The sequence below is a fragment of the Maylandia zebra genome, linkage group LG10 (genome assembly GCF_041146795.1).
Source record: "Maylandia zebra isolate NMK-2024a linkage group LG10, Mzebra_GT3a, whole genome shotgun sequence".
In the NCBI taxonomy this organism is placed as follows: domain Eukaryota; kingdom Metazoa; phylum Chordata; class Actinopteri; order Cichliformes; family Cichlidae; genus Maylandia; species Maylandia zebra.
Window position 1 is genome coordinate 25,778,716 of NC_135176.1, and position 18,012 is coordinate 25,796,727.

General features: G+C 41.2%; 1 protein-coding gene across 1 annotated transcript; it reads left to right on the top strand.

The window, feature by feature from the left end:
* The first annotated feature begins 8,369 nt into the window (after positions 1–8,369).
* Positions 8,370–10,771, top strand: LOC101484903 (uncharacterized protein C11orf87 homolog). The gene is made up of 2 exons (XM_004561812.3): positions 8,370–8,757; positions 9,236–10,771. The coding sequence occupies exon 2, from the start codon at positions 9,322–9,324 to the stop codon at positions 9,751–9,753; it is 432 nt and encodes a 143-aa protein (XP_004561869.1). The 5' UTR covers positions 8,370–8,757; positions 9,236–9,321; the 3' UTR covers positions 9,754–10,771.
* The last annotated feature ends 7,241 nt before the right edge of the window (positions 10,772–18,012 follow it).

Genomic DNA, 18,012 nt, shown 5'->3' on the forward strand with positions numbered 1-18,012 from the left:
AGCATCTGAACTTAAGAGCATTTGGCAGCTACAGGGACACAAGTTTGTATTGATAGACACCGGAGATAAAAGTATAGAGAGAGTGTCACAAAACAAGTGACATGGCCGTGAGAAGAAGCGAGCTGCACACACAAAATGACAGTTAATAGTTAATGAGGAATTTAAGCTAACAATGATGTGTGTGGTCGGTGTGGTTATTGCTGTGAGTGAGTGTATGAGTGCAGTGTTGTATAAGAAAACAAACCAGAGAGCAGCAAAACTCCAAAAGGGTGTCTCAAGGATTAGAATCACCCACAACTGAAATCTAAGGGCTTTCATAGAACACCAGTACACTGGGTCCAGGGTTGCCAGTGCTGGTTGTGGGCAAATCACATCTCCTTTCCCAATACCTGCAGAAGAGAGCGGCCACACAGGTAGCTGGAAAGAAAGGTGAATGTACACTCACCTGACATTTTTTAGGTACGTCTGTCTAATCAGCCAATCACATAGCTGTAACCGGGTGCAACTGAGCAATTAGACAAGGTCAGGACGACCTGCTGAAGTTCAAAGTGAACATCAGAATCGGGAAGAAAAATGATTGACGTCTGAGTGTAACTCCAGGACTACAGAGAATGCCCCGAAAAAGAGACAATATCCAGTGGGCAGTAGATCTTTTTTTTTTTTTTTTTTTTTTTTTTAAGCTGACGTCACATGTTTATTTATGGTTTGTAATTAGACCGAAGGTCCGATGTGACCAAATACTTAAAAACAGGGCAACAGTATTTTTACAATGAAAATCATCCTAAATGTGCATCATGGTTGTAAAAGTGTCATTTTGAGACACAGTGAATGAATGGTACACATAAGGGGGAGGTGAGTAAAAATGCCTTGATGATGTCAGAGAAGAGTGGCCAGACTGCTTTCAGTTAATAGGACACCAACAGAAAATCAAATAACCCCTTGTTATTTGATTTTCCTTAAGTCCACACTTCAGCCAGCTAAGAACAGGAAATTGAGGCAACTATTTGCTCAGTCTCACCAATATTGGACAACAGAAGTTTGGAAAAATTGCCTGGTCTGATGAGTCCTGATTTCTGCTGTGACATTCAGGTGGTACGGTAAGTATCTATGTAAGCCTTTGAAAGAAAGCATGGATCCATGCTGCCTTGTATCAGTGGTTCAGGCTGCTGCTGCTGGTGTAATGGTGCGGGGGATATTTTCTTGGTACACTTTTGGGCCCCTTAGTATCAACATGGCATCATTTAAACTCCACAGCCTGCCTGAGTATTGCTGCTGACCTTCCTGTCCATGCCTTAATGACCACAGTGTACCCATCTAAATGCAGAATGATGATTAGATATCACTCTGTATTGGATAATTAGTTATTATTAATCTCTGGCTCTCCTCCACAGTGTCTTTTCCTGTCTTCCTCCCTTCACTCCCAAACCGTGAGAGGGGGAAGACAGAACCAGGCTCAGGGAGGTGGCCTCTCCCTGAGCAACAAACAGCGTTGCTCATCACAAATCTGTAGCTCTGTTTCCTAAAATCTGAGCCCCCTGGGTGGGCTCCATGTGGATCACCAAAGTTTCTAATCTACCTTTTTCATTGTTGTAGTTTGATAATCAAGTTACCGTACAATATTTAATTAAATTTTGACAATTTTAAAGAGTAAAAAAACAAAGCCACAGGGTTTAAATTAGGCGTTAGTCTTCCTTTATTGAAGGGGTTTTGACCAGGAAATGTAAAAATTAATACTTGGAAATAAGATGTTCTAGTGGCTATCTGATGTCTTAAGCACCACAAAATACTTCACCTCATGATTAAAGGTTTGAGGAGTCTTAATTTTCAGACTTCAAATTGTGACTCAGTATTTTTACCTTAAAGAATAGCTGCCATAAAGAACCGTCACCAACTCTGCACTTCTACTCAGTGGCACGGAGCATCTCACCATCATCCCATTGTTGTGGTTTTATGGCTCACAAGCTCGCTGTTGTAGTTCATTCTCTCATCAGCCTCATTTCCAGCCTCAGCGGGCAGTGAAAAAACCCTGCTAAACCGACTGCTGTTTGGCATAAGGGCTGACAGCATACAGTGTGCAGAGGTGTGAAATTGGACAGGGTTTAAACTTCTCTCTGGAACTCGCTTTTCATCCATCACACAACCTCTTTTTGTGTGTACAACTGAGGGAAACCAAAAGGCTTCTAAGAGAGATGGTCTGAATGTGTGCACCGTAATCTCCACCCTTATGATTCATCACGAGATAACAAAGGCACACAAAAGACAAAGCCAAGGCGATGCCGAGTGATTTGCACCACCCCCGAGTGAGCAGGTGTAAATGTTTCTGCCTTGAATGTGACTACATGACACTTTGTATTTGAAAAGAGACCCTCTCTCTACTCTTCTACTCCAGGATTCATTTTTTAGATTCGGCCAACTTGACCTAGACAGCTGAGAGGAGAGGACCTGTATGAATATTAAAATAAGCGCTGTAATCACTCTCCATTTACTAGCCCACAAACATATGCCATGCTTTAAACTGTGCCTGAATAGCTGCATTAATCTTTCAGTATGCACTCATCTACTGTGAGTTCATCATCCAGGGACCCTCACTCCCTCCAAGGCCATTCATTTTTCATGGAGCCCCGACGGTGATGGAGCATGTCCACGAGTGCAACTGGGAAATTACCGTGAGAATCTTCAACACTTTGTGGTACGAACGCATATTAAAAGAAAATCACATGGACCTTAATCTAACTAAATGTTGCTTTCTGCTTTTTTATTTTTTGTTGTTGCCACTCATCTCTGTTTTATATCCCAAGCTGCATGGGAACTACTTGAGTTGAGGTGCAAAACATCACTGCCATTATCCATCCGTCTCTCCTTTTGAGGGTACTGGAGCCTATTCCAGGTGTCATAGGGCCAAAGGCGGGGTACACCGTGGACAGGTTACCAGTCTAACAAACAGAGACAGACAACCATTTGCACCTATGGGCAATTTAGATTAATCAATTGACCTATCCACACAAACTGCATGTGGTTGGACAGTGGGAGTGCTCAGAGGAAACCCACACAAACACAGGGAAAACATGCAAACTTCATACAGAAAGACTTCAGTCTAATGGTGGAATTGAACTATGCAGCAACAGTGCTAACCACTGTGCCACTGTGCTGCCACTACCATTAAACCCTGTATTTCCCTTGCACATCTCTGCTGCTTGTTTAAGACTCTTAAAGCCTGTAAGCAAGTTTCCAAACCATCGGGAACATCTGCTTTATTTATTAACCCTCTCAGGCTCAAATTAAACTTTTTGTTGCTAATGCACAACCAAGTCCTACAGTGATACTTCTGAGTAGAAAAAACTCATAAAATATGTATGTGGGGTAATCAGGTTGTTAGTTTTTAACTGTTGCAAATCGGCAACGCCTGCCTCGAGAGGGTTAAATCCAGAAAGTTAATTTAATTTCAGAACAAAAGATTTATGGCTTTTCAGAAGCATTTCAAATCCTATATTTCTGATGAGGTGCTAACTCCCCAATAAATGGCTGATGAGCCTTTACAGTGTAAAAAAACACCCCAAAGCTTCAACGAGATTAATGATAAAAAAAAAAAATATCGGGACATGGATATGAAACCCATTTGTTCTCATATTCATACCCAGCTCTTTTTGCTTTTATGCTTGTCAAACTTTAGTGAGTATTTCTTTTAAAAAAAAGAAAAGTATAATGTTGTCAGAACCCTCGAAAGAAAATGACTTATGACTTGTGAAAAATACATTTATTTAAAAAGGAAAATGTGAAAGATCAGCTCATATCAGCTCATCAGTAATGTGTGTGGATCTGTGATCAGTGCAAAAAAAATAAATAAAAAATCAAAGAATAAAGTAAACCAAACGACTTGGAATGAATGCAATGGAGACCGATTGCAAAGGTCCTCAGTTGAACAATTAACCCAGGTGACAAACATCACTCTAAATAAGCCACACCTCTAATCCAGGTAGCCGCCACAACCTGTGAGTGGATACAGAAGCCCCATCACATTGATGTTAAATGATGTTAACATGTTTTCCCTTCTTTCAAGAGGTTTCTGAGAACTTTGGAGATTATTAAAAGTCACATTAAGCAGTGACAGCTGTGCAGCTATAACACATGAATTTCTACTTAATATCTCAGATTACTCTGCTCTTATGATATGCAGAGACCAGTGCTTTCAATACAGCTGCTGTGGTTGCGTTTCAGAGAGGTGTGGGCTAAAGTGTCTGAAAATAACCAACTCTGTGGGGGACATCAGAAGAGAGAAGACTCACACCTCTAGCTCACCTCTACCCAAGGCTGTATAGGACTAAAATAGCAAGTATTCTGCACATGTAGAGCATCATTTAACCTTTAATAGGTTCTTCAAAGTGTTTCGGAGGAACGCACATGCAGCCAACTCTGCGATTAGCGAACACATGGGTCTCGGCCACCCACTTGTTGGCTCTAAGCACAGCAATTTCCTGTTGATGCTCTTATTGTTTCATAGGCTGTGTAATATGACAATGATTTACATTCATACTGGGCAATTCAGCATCTCTTGTACTGAAGTTTAATTCCAGTGTGCAAACCCTGTGGCTACGATAATGAACCCAAACAGATTAACTCTATTCAATTCAGAACAATTTAATTTTAAATACGCGATTTTAAATCATATGTCTCTCGAATGAGGTCAGCACTTTAAAACTAAGAGAAACCAAACAAGTCTCCAGTGAACATGGACTCAGAATTAAAACTGTCCTTTATTTGTGGAGTTTCTTTTTAGAGACTTCTAGCTTATGTTTTGCTTTTCCCAGCGGCCTCACTAGCTGCTTAGATTCACTTACAACTGGGGTGTCAAACATAAGGCCCGAGCAGGCTGAAATTACTCAAATCTGGCCTACTGGTCAGCTTTGTAAAGTCTAAAGGAGGACATACATTTCAGACATTTAAGTGCATTGTCATAGGTTTTATAGCTTTTTCTGTTAATAAAGACCTCCCCCATGGCCATTCATACTGTACCAAACTAATTAAGTAATTACTAATTAGTAAGTTATTGTAATTCCAGTGCTAAAACATTCATCTTTCCTATGAAATATGCCCTCCATACATTAAAAATAAAAAGACCAAAAATAAAAATAATAAAAATTAAATGTTGTCAAACAATAAAAACTTAACTTAAAGAAGAAAATGCACCCTGGAAACGAAACTGAATTAAAAACATATAGTCAAAGTGGAATAAAAGTAAAATCTAATTAGAAATTCCAAAACTACAACAACACTAATTTGTGGCAACCCATAGTTTTACAGACCTGCCAGATGTTGCCGATCCTGTCTATTGACAGAATCGATCACCTGGTTACTGTGTTGCTCTACGACGTGCTGAACCAGCAGCAGCTGACACCATCACAATCAACAAGACTCAACATGAGGAACTCTGGCTCTGTCCAGGCGGTGGGAGGGGCAGGCAGCACTGGATCTTCCAGTCTGCTTGAGGTATCATGAACAATGGCTCTCAACCCTTCGATGAATGTAGGCGCTATAAACTAGAATACATGAACTCCACAGAAGCTCCTTTTACGCTTTTCCTTATCTTTTGTCATATACCTATATACGGCTAAAATGGTGGATGCTTGTGAAACATCACTGAAGATTCAAATAATGAGTTCAGCGTATGTAAAAGTAACCTTTGCACTCTAATTGCTCAGTTTCAGGCAGAATTTGCTACACTTGGCTCTGTATCATGTTCATGAGAAGAAATATAGTTAATATGGGGCATCACTTAAGGCCCAGGTTCAAGTCTGACCTGCTGCCCTTTGCTGTTCGTCTTCTCTGCTTTGACCTCCACTTCCCTGACTAATCTTCACTAATAAAGGCAAAAAATGTTTTTAAAAAAACATACCTAATATGGTTACTTCACTCAAAGCTCCAGCTGTGAGCACAGAAGCCCCACCCACCTGCAGTTCAAACCTTCTCTTTGCAAGAAGCAGCCAATCAGAAGAAAGCTGGCTAAAAAGAAGTAACAACAACTCCTCTAACAGAGGGGACAATGATGAGTTGGATGAAGGCCTTGAATTATATAAATAAAGATTATAAAAAAAATTGTGTCAATCATGGAATCATGCACAGCTACTCCAGTAGAATTCAGGTATAAACATGGCGCTGGAAAATATTAATAAAGGTTGCCTTTATAAATAATAAAACATTTCATTTCCCCTATGGGGCATCCTGTTGACGTTATTAGCATCCTTAATAAAGCAGTCTGCAACACTCTGATGGCACAGATGTAATCTGAGGCCTCGAATCCAGTTTGAGTAACTGATCCAGCATTTCAAAGGTTAATGAACACCAAAGGGCTGCACAGCAGCTCCTGCTTCTTAATATTTTTTTTAATCATTCCAGCAATCATTTCATCGTTCCTCTCCCTGCCTTTGAGTTGAACAGCAGACATATGGTGATTACATTGCAAAATAATGTACCAGCCTGGCAATGATATTGTATCAAAGGCTGAGTGACTTTTAAAGCTGTGTTCACACCAATTTGAGAACAGTGCGAAAAAGTGAAGCCCTCTCATTCATTTGAATGACAACAGTCTAGCAACACAGGGAGGGTGTGAAGTTTATTGCCTGTTAAACCTCACAAATAGACAGCATAATGTTTACTGTGCATAAATTACCACTTTTCACACTACGAACTCAAACCCTCAAGCTGAGATACAAGGCTGCAGATTATCAGCGTTACGAAACAAAAGAAAAATGGGACTACGCTCATCATGAAATAAAACAGAAGCCCACTGTTTGCATGAGAAAGCAGTATTAGTGGCATACGGCATATTCTCACAATGCTTTAAAGTCTCAGTAGGTCGAGGTGTCCTCGTTGTAGAAGCGTCTCCTCACTTCTCCTTCACCCACACTTCTATATTTGGAGTTTGTGTCACAATGCCTGCAGTAATCTTCCAGTCAGGGAGTTGAGCTTATCTCGGTCGTGATTTCAATTAGAGGCTTTTTTTGTAAATTGTTTCTACAGTCATGTGAAAAAAATAAAAATATATTTGAACTAATAAACACCTGAATTTCTTTGAAACAGTAGTAGAAGGTGTCAAAAATCAACAAAATGTTAGGTTTTTTTAGTCATAATGTAAAAGAGTTATTACATAGATAAGAGTGAACAAAAAAGCCTGACGTTTATCACAAATTCAAATGCAGAAAGTCTGAATCAAAGGTTCAAGAGTCTGCTAAACGTTTTTTATCAACAACCTCCAGAGAAAATGAGCTGTGGGTGTCTTCGTGGATAAATCATTCTACCAAGTGAGGTATATTTCAAATGATTGTCTAATAGCACGTAAACGGCAAGAAGAATCTACCAGAAGTGATGAGCAATCCTAAATGTCTTCATAGGTTGGGCAGGTATCTCAATCAGAAAGACTGTGCACAGATTTTATTGTCGTGGGAGGCGAGCCATTAAGAAGCCCATTATGAGAGCTGGACAAAACCTGAACTGGAAAAGTGTCAGTCTCTGATTGAACTACAAATTCTGCTTGAGCATAATGAGATTATATCTGTATCAAATTAAAGCTGAACCAGAAAGTGAACTTTCATCAGGATAATTATGATCCTAATTGCACTAAAAAAAAATCCACAAAGAAATACACTCGGTAGTCACTTTTATGGTGAAAAACTTGCAAAGAAAACTTACAAAAATTGTATTACTTACGCCTTGCTAGGACCAGTCAGACTCCCTTCTACCTTTACTTTTCATGCCACAGATTTAAACAAAAAAAACAGTTCAGTGGAATTTTGGTCCATCGCCACCAAAACCTGCAATCCATATTTAGAGGGCTAACTGTATCTGGCTGTTCTAGGCTGATATAAAACTTCAGCAGTGTGAAGATCATGTATTTGCCCCCAGAACCCACACACTGAAGCAGATATTGATTTCCAAAGTGTTTACTTAGCAGAGTTACACCTGCGACAGCTTGATTTAATGAAGAGTTAAACTGATTTTCAGCTGTAGATCTGTGATAAATGCACAGAGATGTTCTCCGAGCACAAATCCCATAAAGTCTCATGGTAACAAGTGTAGGTGTGGAGCTTTCTAGCAACTTTAGAAGCAAATGAAATCCTCACAGCATGCACAGACCTACAAATGAATGCAATTTCTGTTATTATAAAGAAGCTTAAAATCTTCATAGCATGTAGGTTTGCAGCATTTGACTGACCACACCCTCAGGAATGCCACTGATAGCTAATTTTCCTCCTTATTTAGTCACCAGGATGATTAGTGTTTATTAGTTTGCTGATTGGAATGAAGCGCACGCACCGGGGTCATGTTAATACATAAATTACATCTCAGGGTGAAGAGGGGGGGGAACAAACAACCCTGCCAGCTGACTGGTATAGGAGACCTTTAATGCAGCTGCAGCTCTTCATTCAGATGCTGAGTGGAGCAGCGGACGGCTGGAGGAGGAGGGACGCTTTTCCAGGAAAACCAGACACAGCTCTATTCTAATCGCATTTTTGAAAAGCCCACTTTGATGCATAGTGAGGGAGTTTCCCTCTCTACCTGAGATATTTAGCTGGGGGAAAGCGCCGTCCTAGATGCAGACTGAGCGGATTGCGGCAATCAAAGCGTCCTGAATGATCGGAGCTCAGCAGCAGCAGCAGCAACAGCATCACATTGTATGAAATGCGTCACCGCGATCCAGTTTTCCCATTTACACACATCGGCTCGCCACTCACGGACCGCTTCCCGCACTGACTGTTTTATCAGGTAAGACTCCAGCTTTTTTCCTCCTCCTGTTTAAATATAGCCTACCTGCCTGAGCTGATGCAGATTATTATACTCTGCGTAAAGATGACATTCTTATCTTAAAACGCTGCTGCGTGGAGCGCAGAAAAGGGCTTCTGTTGGGTCTAAATCTCGAAGGCCTACACATTACAATAGCTGATGTATTGTCCCGACTTCTGCTGTGTCTTACATTCAAAGCAACGTCCGAATTTAATTCATTCATTTATTTTCAACCTGACCTGGGCGTATTATCTGTTAGGAGTTGGCACATTTCATCTAACACTGGGATTCAGTGCCATCACAGTGCCATCACAGTGCCACTTGCCATCTTAATTGTCTCGGTTTGGTTTTGTTAATGTAGAATGGATCAGCTAATGGGGAAACTGGAGGGCGGGTTTCTAATGTTCTGCCTCCACTGGAGCTGATCAAGCGGGTCTCGTGTGTCTTCTTTTCGGTGCAGGTAACCACATGCGCGGGCCGGTGTCACCGCGCTGAGCCCGGAGAGCACGAAGGGTACAGGGGTCAGTGAGACTTGGAGTGGCCGGGATGACAGCCAGAACCGCCGAGGCCTCGGGGCTGTCGGTGCCGCTGCACCGCTGTCACGGGGGGTTCCAGGCCAGTAACGGCACCTGCGCGGAGCAGCTCAGCCTATTTCCGCCGTTCTCCTCCACCCTCGCGCTTCTCGTGCTGGTGGCCGTGCTCGTGGGGATCGTCCTCGTTTCCCTGGCAACCTTCCACTTCCACAAGAGGAAGCTTCGGAATAGGAAGATCCAACGCGCGCAGGAGGAGTACGAGCGCGACAGTCGCAACCCCGCGCGCGCCGGGGCGAGCGGGGAGCCCGTGAGGCCGTGCGTCATCGTCCGACCAGTGAGATGTGAGGAGAAGCTCTCGTGTCAGAGCGCGGAGAGCGCGGAGAGCGGGGACGTGGAGGCGGAGGACAAACAGGCGCTGCACGAGACAGTTTCTCTTGACTGTTAACTTAGTGCAACTTCAGGGAACGAGACTGTGGAATAAACAGGAAAAGCAATAAGGCACAAAGAACTCCCACACCCCTCTGCTGCTTGTAGATGAATTAGGAAAAAAATGCAGAATACTGAGCAGAATAGGCCTAGAGGTAACATTTCACGGACACACAGATTAGCTGTGATGCCACACTCCTCCCTAAAACACCACTATTTAGCCAACTCCTTTTCTGTAAAGTATTTGCCTGCTTTGACTTTTGGGCCTCCCTCTTTCCCCCCCAGCCCTAAAATGTTGTTTAAACCTCAAATATGTTGAAACTTTAAATCCTCCCAGGGATGTGCACATCGTTGTGCTTAAATTATTGAGAGCTGGTGAGATAACACAGACCATAATGGCTCGCTGATCTTCCTTGGCATGTCCTCTGACACACTACCAGTATGTAGTTAGTCTATAATGGATGTTGTGGTGCTGTTAGGCAGTGCAAAGCTGCACATAGGCTATAGACAACGGCTTATTTGTTTGCTGTAGTATTTTTCCTTCAATCAAGTGACTTAGCATATTTGCATAAAGTACTGTCCTCCAATGTCTGATAGACATCTGTAGGTAGCTCTAGTTAGCCTGACAGGATGCAAAACCTTTTTGCTGTAGTTATGCACATAAGATTTTTTCTTTTTTCCTTTCAAGTGTCTTTAACGTAACTCTTTGGCGCTAATACAGTATTTTAATTTTTGAGTATTTATAATGTATTCTCTGAGATGTAATAAATTGAGAAATCTTCCAAGAGAGGCTTTCAGTTGAAGCCAGTCTTTTCTCTCTCTCTCTTTGTCTCTCCTGATCCTTAATATTGTATAATAGTGGGCCTACTAGAAATTCTGTGTCATTTATTATATGAATTCACTGTAAATGTATCCCATTATGAGAGCTGGAATGTTTGCAGTAACACCATCTTTCTGGAGTTCATTTAACCTGCCTTATCAAAGGAAAATGTGTAATATTCAAAGTTTCTAAATAAATACATGATATATATAAATACTTTATGTTAATCCCTTGAATGTGTCAGGACCACCTTTACTACTGAAGGAAATGTACAACTACACTGGAAACTGAATTGACAGGTACAATTTATCATCATGATTGCAGTACTGTATAGGTGACTGTCACGGCGGGGTGCGCCGGTGTGTTTTTTGAAACAGGACCCAAAAGCAGATGTGGACGAGGTGTTGCAGGTTTAAACAGAAAGTGATCCTTTATTTGGATGATTGCAGGGGTTAAACAAGGAACCCTAAGCAAACTAAAAACACACTAAGAAACAAATACTATGAAGGACAAGGACTATGACTATGACTATGACTATGGTGGGGATAACAGACAACCCGACAATGACATTCAGAAAACAGAGGACTTAAATAGGGGAAGTGGAGACACATGAGGAAACAGCTGACTAGGATAAACATAATGATGCACAGGGAAGAGTAAAACTAACCACATGAACACAGAACACAAGACCCTTTTCAAAATAAAACAGGAAACATGCAGACTTAGACACGACAACACAACTAACAGGCCTAACACACATGACAGACTAGACAAGGAACCAAACATAACCACACAGACATGACGTATGAACCAGGGAGACTTAGTACAGGGGAGATGACATAACTAAGAAACAGGACTACACAGTAATCTAGAAATTAACTAGGTGAACTAAGCTAAGGCACAAATAAATACAAAAGATACATAAACTCAAACACTGGGTCGCTCGACCCAGGACCATGACAGGTGACATTATGAAAATGTTTACATTTACATTCTTACCATTGCCCAATCCTCTTGGAGTGAACAAATGACCTTCCCAAGGGTCTCTAAGAACCCATGAGCCGTGAACTACTGGTGCTGAAAGCTGTGTCTACTGAATACAAAATCACATTCACTGCATATAGGGCAATATCGTCCATACAGACCCTATCAGTCTTGCCCACAGACACACCATCCTTGAGCTCAACTTCTTTCTGCAAGCCCCATCACATCTTATTGGACATTGGTGGCCATGAGTCGGCATCAGACAGCACGTTGGCTGGGTACCAGGACACCATGTTCCTAATTGTCCCCAGCAAAAATGCTTGGGAATAAGAAGCAATCTTTGGCAAGATGCCCCCTCTGGAACATGCACTGACAGCCCGCCCATCTATCTTATCTCATTGGCATAAGTGCAACAAAATGAAGCCATTTATCCTCACAGGAAAATTGGAAAAAGTCAGTGAAAGATGACTGATGCATCCTACATTTAAACATATGTTTACTTCACAGCAATTTATAGATTTGAAACCAGAAGGTCAAACAAATTATTGACATTTAAAATAAATACGTAATAATTAGAAGGATACGGTGCATTAAATGTTGCAATTCTATGTAGCTAGATCTGGCCACAACCTGCAGCAATCATACTCATAATTACCTTGTGCAACTCTTGCCTCTGATAAATGTGGATCTAAATTTTATTTATTTGGACGTGCAGGCATCTCTTGCCAACAAGGCAGGATGAGGAAGTACACTGACTTGGTGTCAGTAGCAGTGAAAGAATGAATGTGAGTGGGCATGGGCGGATGGAAATCAATGATAACTAGATAGTTTAAATGATTGAAGGTCAGTGTCTCAGAAGAGGTGGAGGGAAGTGGAACACAGTAGCTGGGGAGGGAAGTGGGTTCACCAGCCAGGACTCTATTGTGCCCAATGACTACAAATTAGTGGAGGTCTGTGGCTAAGTCTTTTATGATGATTAGTCCCTAAGAAGGGGAAGTCTGTGGCTGTCAGTTGTGGGCAATTCGTGGGAGTGTGTGTGTTGCAGTTGGTGTAGATTACTTGTGGGGTGCTACTACAAAAAGAATAGGGTGACTAGGCTAAGTACCCAGGTGGAAAGAAGTAGCAAAGGGTGGATAAAGGTGATTGACTAATGGTAGGGAGTTCAGTATCTAAGAATGGATAGAAGGCTCTGGCTATGAATGGACAGAGAAATGGAAGGAGGTCAGCTGCTATAAAATGACGAAGTATGTAAATAAGATTGAACAGAAATGCATGGCTCAAACTGTATGAAGTACTGGAAGAGCTTATCAGCTAGACTTGGCTAGGGTTGTCAAAGTTCAGTGACTAGAAATGGTTGGAAGCTTTGAATCTTTTAAAAATCTGAGTCTAGGAACTGACAGTGGAATGGTAGCTGGGGATGGATGGAAATCAATGGCTAGGAATCATTTGAGTGTCTAGGAATGGACAAATGAATGGTGGGAAGCTAGTAACCATAAATGGATGGAGGTTACTAGATAGAAATGGACAGATACATGGAAAGATATCGGTTATAGTGAAAGAATAGTGAAAGTCCATGGATACAAGTTAATAGAAGTGTCTGGCTCAAAATGTACATGGTAATGGAAGAGCTCAACAGCTAGGTTTGGATAGAGCTGTCACAGTTCTGTGGCTAGAAATAGTTGGAAGTTAAGAATCTATTAAAAGTCAGAGTCTAGGAGTTGACACTGCAATGGTAGGATGGCAGTAGCTAGGAATGGATGGAAATCAGTGACTGAGAATCAGTTGAGTATCTAGTAATGGACAAAGGAATGGTGGGAGGTTAGTAGACAGGAATGGGTTGAAGTAACTGGATAGTAATGGACAGACAAATGGTGAGGGATCAGCAGCTAAGAATTGATGGAGGTCAGTGGCTAGGAATTTACAGAGGAGTGGAAGGGGACACTAGGTAAAGATGGAAAACGGTTGGTGGCTAGGATGGAAGTCAACAGCGTACAAAACGAAATGGAAAAAGGGCAGTAGCTGTGATTTAAGTAAAGTCAAGGTCAAGGTCAAGGTCAGATTTATTTATATAGCACATTTCCAACAGCCGATGCTGCACAAAGTGCTTAACAATAACAATAAAATTAAAACCTACAATGTAATACAATAATAACAATAGAAACAATAGAATAGAAGAATTGAAACAATACTAACTAATTCAGATAAATCCAAAATGCTTGGGTCATAATGTGTTAAAAGCCAGAGCGTAAAAGTGTGTCTTTAGTAAAGATTTAAATTGCTCAAGAGTTTGAGCAGATCTAATATTAAAGGGGAGACTATTCCAAAGTCTGGGACCTGCCACAGAGAAGGATCTATCACCACGAGATTTGAGGTTAGTCCGTGGAATGGACAACAATAGTTTTGAACTAGATCTCGTGGGTTTTCCTGGAGCATAGGCAGAGAGGAGCTCTGACAAGTAGGGGGGGGCTCGGGCGTTGAGTGACTTAAAAACAAAAAGTAAGAGTTTAAATTGGATCCTGTAGGGGACAGGGAGCCAGTGTAAAGAGGCTAAAATTGGGGTTATATGCTCTCTCCGTTTGGTACCGGTTAGCAGGCGAGCAGCAGCATTTTGAACCATCTGAAGGCGATGGATGGTGGCATGATCTAGGCCATAATACAATGAATTGCAGTAGTCCAATCTGCAAGTAAGAAAAAGGTGGATGATACGCTCGAAGACGTCAGCCGGAAGGTATGGCTTTATCCTGGCTAGCTGTCTTAGCTGAAAAAAACAGGACTGAACTACTGCACTCACCTGCTTATTCAATTTAAAAGAACCATCAATGTAAACTCCGAGGTTTTTTACATGTGTTTTACAATACGAGGAGAGGGTACCCAACGTGCTGTCGATATGATTGAAATTGCCAAAAATGACAACCTCAGTTTTGTTTTCGTTTAGCTGTAAAAAATTTAATGATAACCACTGTTTAACGTCGTCAAGGCAGCGTAATAAGAGCTGCGGTTGATCTGATCCTGATTTTAAAGGTAGATAAATCTGTAGATCATCCGCAAGTCATTGTCAGTGCCTCAGAGTCACTGAGGGTTGCCAGTCTGGAAAGATTTAAGGAATTATGAGGTCTGTTTCGAGGAATTATTTAATCAGTGAGTTGAAATGGATAGAGATCAGTTGACGAATGTAAGCTGAAAGTCAATAGCTTTGAAATGGAGGTCAGAAGCCAGTAGCCGGGAATGGATTGTGATCAGTAGTCAGTAATTGGGAATGGATGGCGATAAGAGGTCAATAATCAGTAATGAATTATGACAGCTATTATCTATTATCAGACATATAGCTGCATTAGAAAGGCAGAGACAGAGGGCAGACAGAGACTTTTGTGACATAAGTTCACTTTGGGAATAGCCTACTTATCGTGTATAACCTCATTTAAAATTAATGGGGCCAGTTTTCACGGTTTTGTTGTCTCAGGAGGCATGCTCATCACCGCTCCAAATAGACTCTGCAAGGTGCGCTGGTTGGCCAGTAAGTGGAAATAGGGGCTCTAGACATTGTTTAATGTCTCAATGATGGTGCCATTATGGTTGTGAGTACTGTGTATGTCACCTAAGGCAACATGCCTTCATATAGGTCTACACATCAAAGTAAAACTATCTATATTAGCTTGCACCACCTTCTCAAAGGAAATGACTGCATTTTTTTTCTTTCTTTTTTGTCTTGTGGGATGATGTCCCAGCATAATTAGTAACTAAACATAATTTAAGGCTAAGCGGATAGAGAGCGACATCATCCAAATGATGATTTATAAATTCAATTCTCAGTTGTGAAGTAAATGAAGTGAAAATAATACAGTAAAACAGCTGCTAGTTTCACTTCTTTTAAAACATTAAAGTGACTCTACGTAGGTCAGCAAAAGGGGTGTGGCAGTTGGCATAATCGTTGCACAGAGTGTGCGCTTGTGGATGAGTGAACTTTGTGGTGTAGGATGTAGCACTTAATGGCATAACTCGAAGATGCATGGCGGGAGAGGGGAGAGAAAGAAAAAGAGCTCTATTCAGACGAGGGTGTGTGTGTGCAAGGATTTATGGTATAGAAAGATGCAGTCGCTGGTTTGGCTTGTTTCTCTGTTCCACACTGAGACATTGTTGCAAACTGTGTAGCTTGATGTTTGAAAAGAAAACCCAGAACATAAGGAATATTACCTCTGAATTGTCATGCGAAAAACAGAAATGTTTCTGCAGTGCAGGTGTAACATTACATCGAGACAGTGTGAAGATTTGGACCTTCTCCAAGCGGTGAAAGAACTCAGCTCAGGTTGTTCCTACAAGGCCTGGCAAGTAAACTACTGGGCGTGCCAATTAATGGGCTTCCGGTTGCACTCAATATAAAACCAACGCTTCTGCCAACCTGCCTGCTGTGGAGCATCGGACTTTAAAGGGCTACACATTAACAGAAGCAGCATGAGTGGGGGATTAAAAAAAAAAAAATTGAGTGATAAACACTTCACAGTCCACTGCGTCAGAGATTGGAAGATTTCTCAGTCTTTGATATGCAGCAGGAATTCACTGGAATTAAAACATTTCTCAAGGTGAAGGGATGAATTAGACGCGCGTCCGGTTACAGCTTTCTCATGCTGATAAGGCTTTGCCTGCGACTTTACAGCTCGCTCCGATTATTCCACTGAGCTGCATTAGCAGATTGGTTCTGGGCTCCATATCTCGGCTCAGAGTCATGACAAGTGTCAGTTCACTGTCAGGAAGAGAGGGAACCACTGCTCCCGTTCTCACCCCTGCTGTCAGGGTTTGAGGAGGATGATTTGTCACCACCAGTGTCTGTGTATATGCTTCATTACTGCGGGTTCAAGCTGTGACTGTGAGGGTACATTACCAAGAACTCAGGCAAGTACCTTCATGGCTCTGTGGGCAAGCAAGAAGGAATCGAAAATAAGATTTGTTCAAAGTGTGTATCATTTTTGATGTGCTGTACTGTTCTGCCCTCATTCTCCTGTAATTCATATAGGCCTCAGTTTAACTAGAACATTACTAACAGAGATGCAGTGGTCTCTAAGAAAATGGGTGTTTTAAATGGAAGCCTTAGAGTCATTGAAAGAGTGGAGTAGTCGCATGTATGTGTGTGAACTACAACACAGTGTTTTCTGATCATGATAGTATGTAAGATGCTTGGTCCATAATTTGATCTAAACTATATAAACTACTGGCTACAATTGTAGCGACCAGATGATGACTCCAAATGTCTACATTGTCTCATGCAAATTATCTCTGCTGATCACAAAATGACAGGAACGCTCATGTGGTTATCAAAATATCATGCAGGGAAAAGGGCAAAAATAATCCTTATGGTCTGCATCTAGTTAAGTTCCTTAAGAGAGGTCTGTGATTTTTTTTAATGATTAAAATATATTTTTCGCTCAAGTAAATTATATCCATCTTATAAAAATAACTTCAAGTTAAAAATCACATTCGGTGGAAAACCAAAGCCTCTTTAGTGGGAATCGAAATTTTTTGTATTTTTGAGAAAAACTCAACCAGTCCAGTTAGCTTCTATCAAAAGATTGTAGGGAAAAACAAATAAACAAACCCCAAAACAATGGCCTAAAAGAGACAAAAGTTCTGCAGAGCTGTGGGATTTGTTACTATGACTGATACAGGCAGTCACAAGATCTATAGTTAGTAAATAATTCAATAACAACATGTTATTGATCCATTGTGAGATTTTTTTTTTGTTTCTCCTGATGTTGTGTATGGCTGTGTTCCTCTTACCTTCACCTAAATAAAACTCATGATGTGTATTGATTTACTGTGTGTTCACCCTGCTTGGGTATTACAGTGGGTGCATTTTACAGCCATCGAGGCCCCACAGGACACCAGAATGTGAGTATAGGCCCGAACAGCAAATATGTTTCTCGAATGTAAAACGGCTCCAGTTGATACCCTCCACTGAATTTTCTCGCGGTGGAGAGGGGCTTTAAGATGAGATTACTGATGGATGGGGCTGCTGCCTGTTCACACTTCTGGAGATTAATGGCTGCATGGCTTCATGTCCTGTATAGTAATCCATTTGTGGGACACTGCATCATTTTCTGACAGCTGAATTAGGGTTCTGTGTGATTGCTCACCTTAGTTTATAGCACAAAGGCTTGGAACATCATATCCTGTGAAAAGGACAGTGACATTTTTCCTTATAAGACTGTTATGTAATGGATACACATTTCAGTCTACACACGGTGAAGTGAATTGTCAGAGGTTCTCCATTTCACAGACGAAATTAAACTATCCTTAAAGAAAACACAGATTATCGCTCAAAGCAGGAGTCTTTGATGATTTTCATGACTGGACTACAACCAGCAGTGAACTGGTTCCAACGCTAACATTATGCTGAACATTTTGATGGTTTTCTTAAGTCAAAATGGATGTGCTGTTTTTTGTTTTGTTTTTTTAATTAGGGCATTAAATAATGTTAAAAAT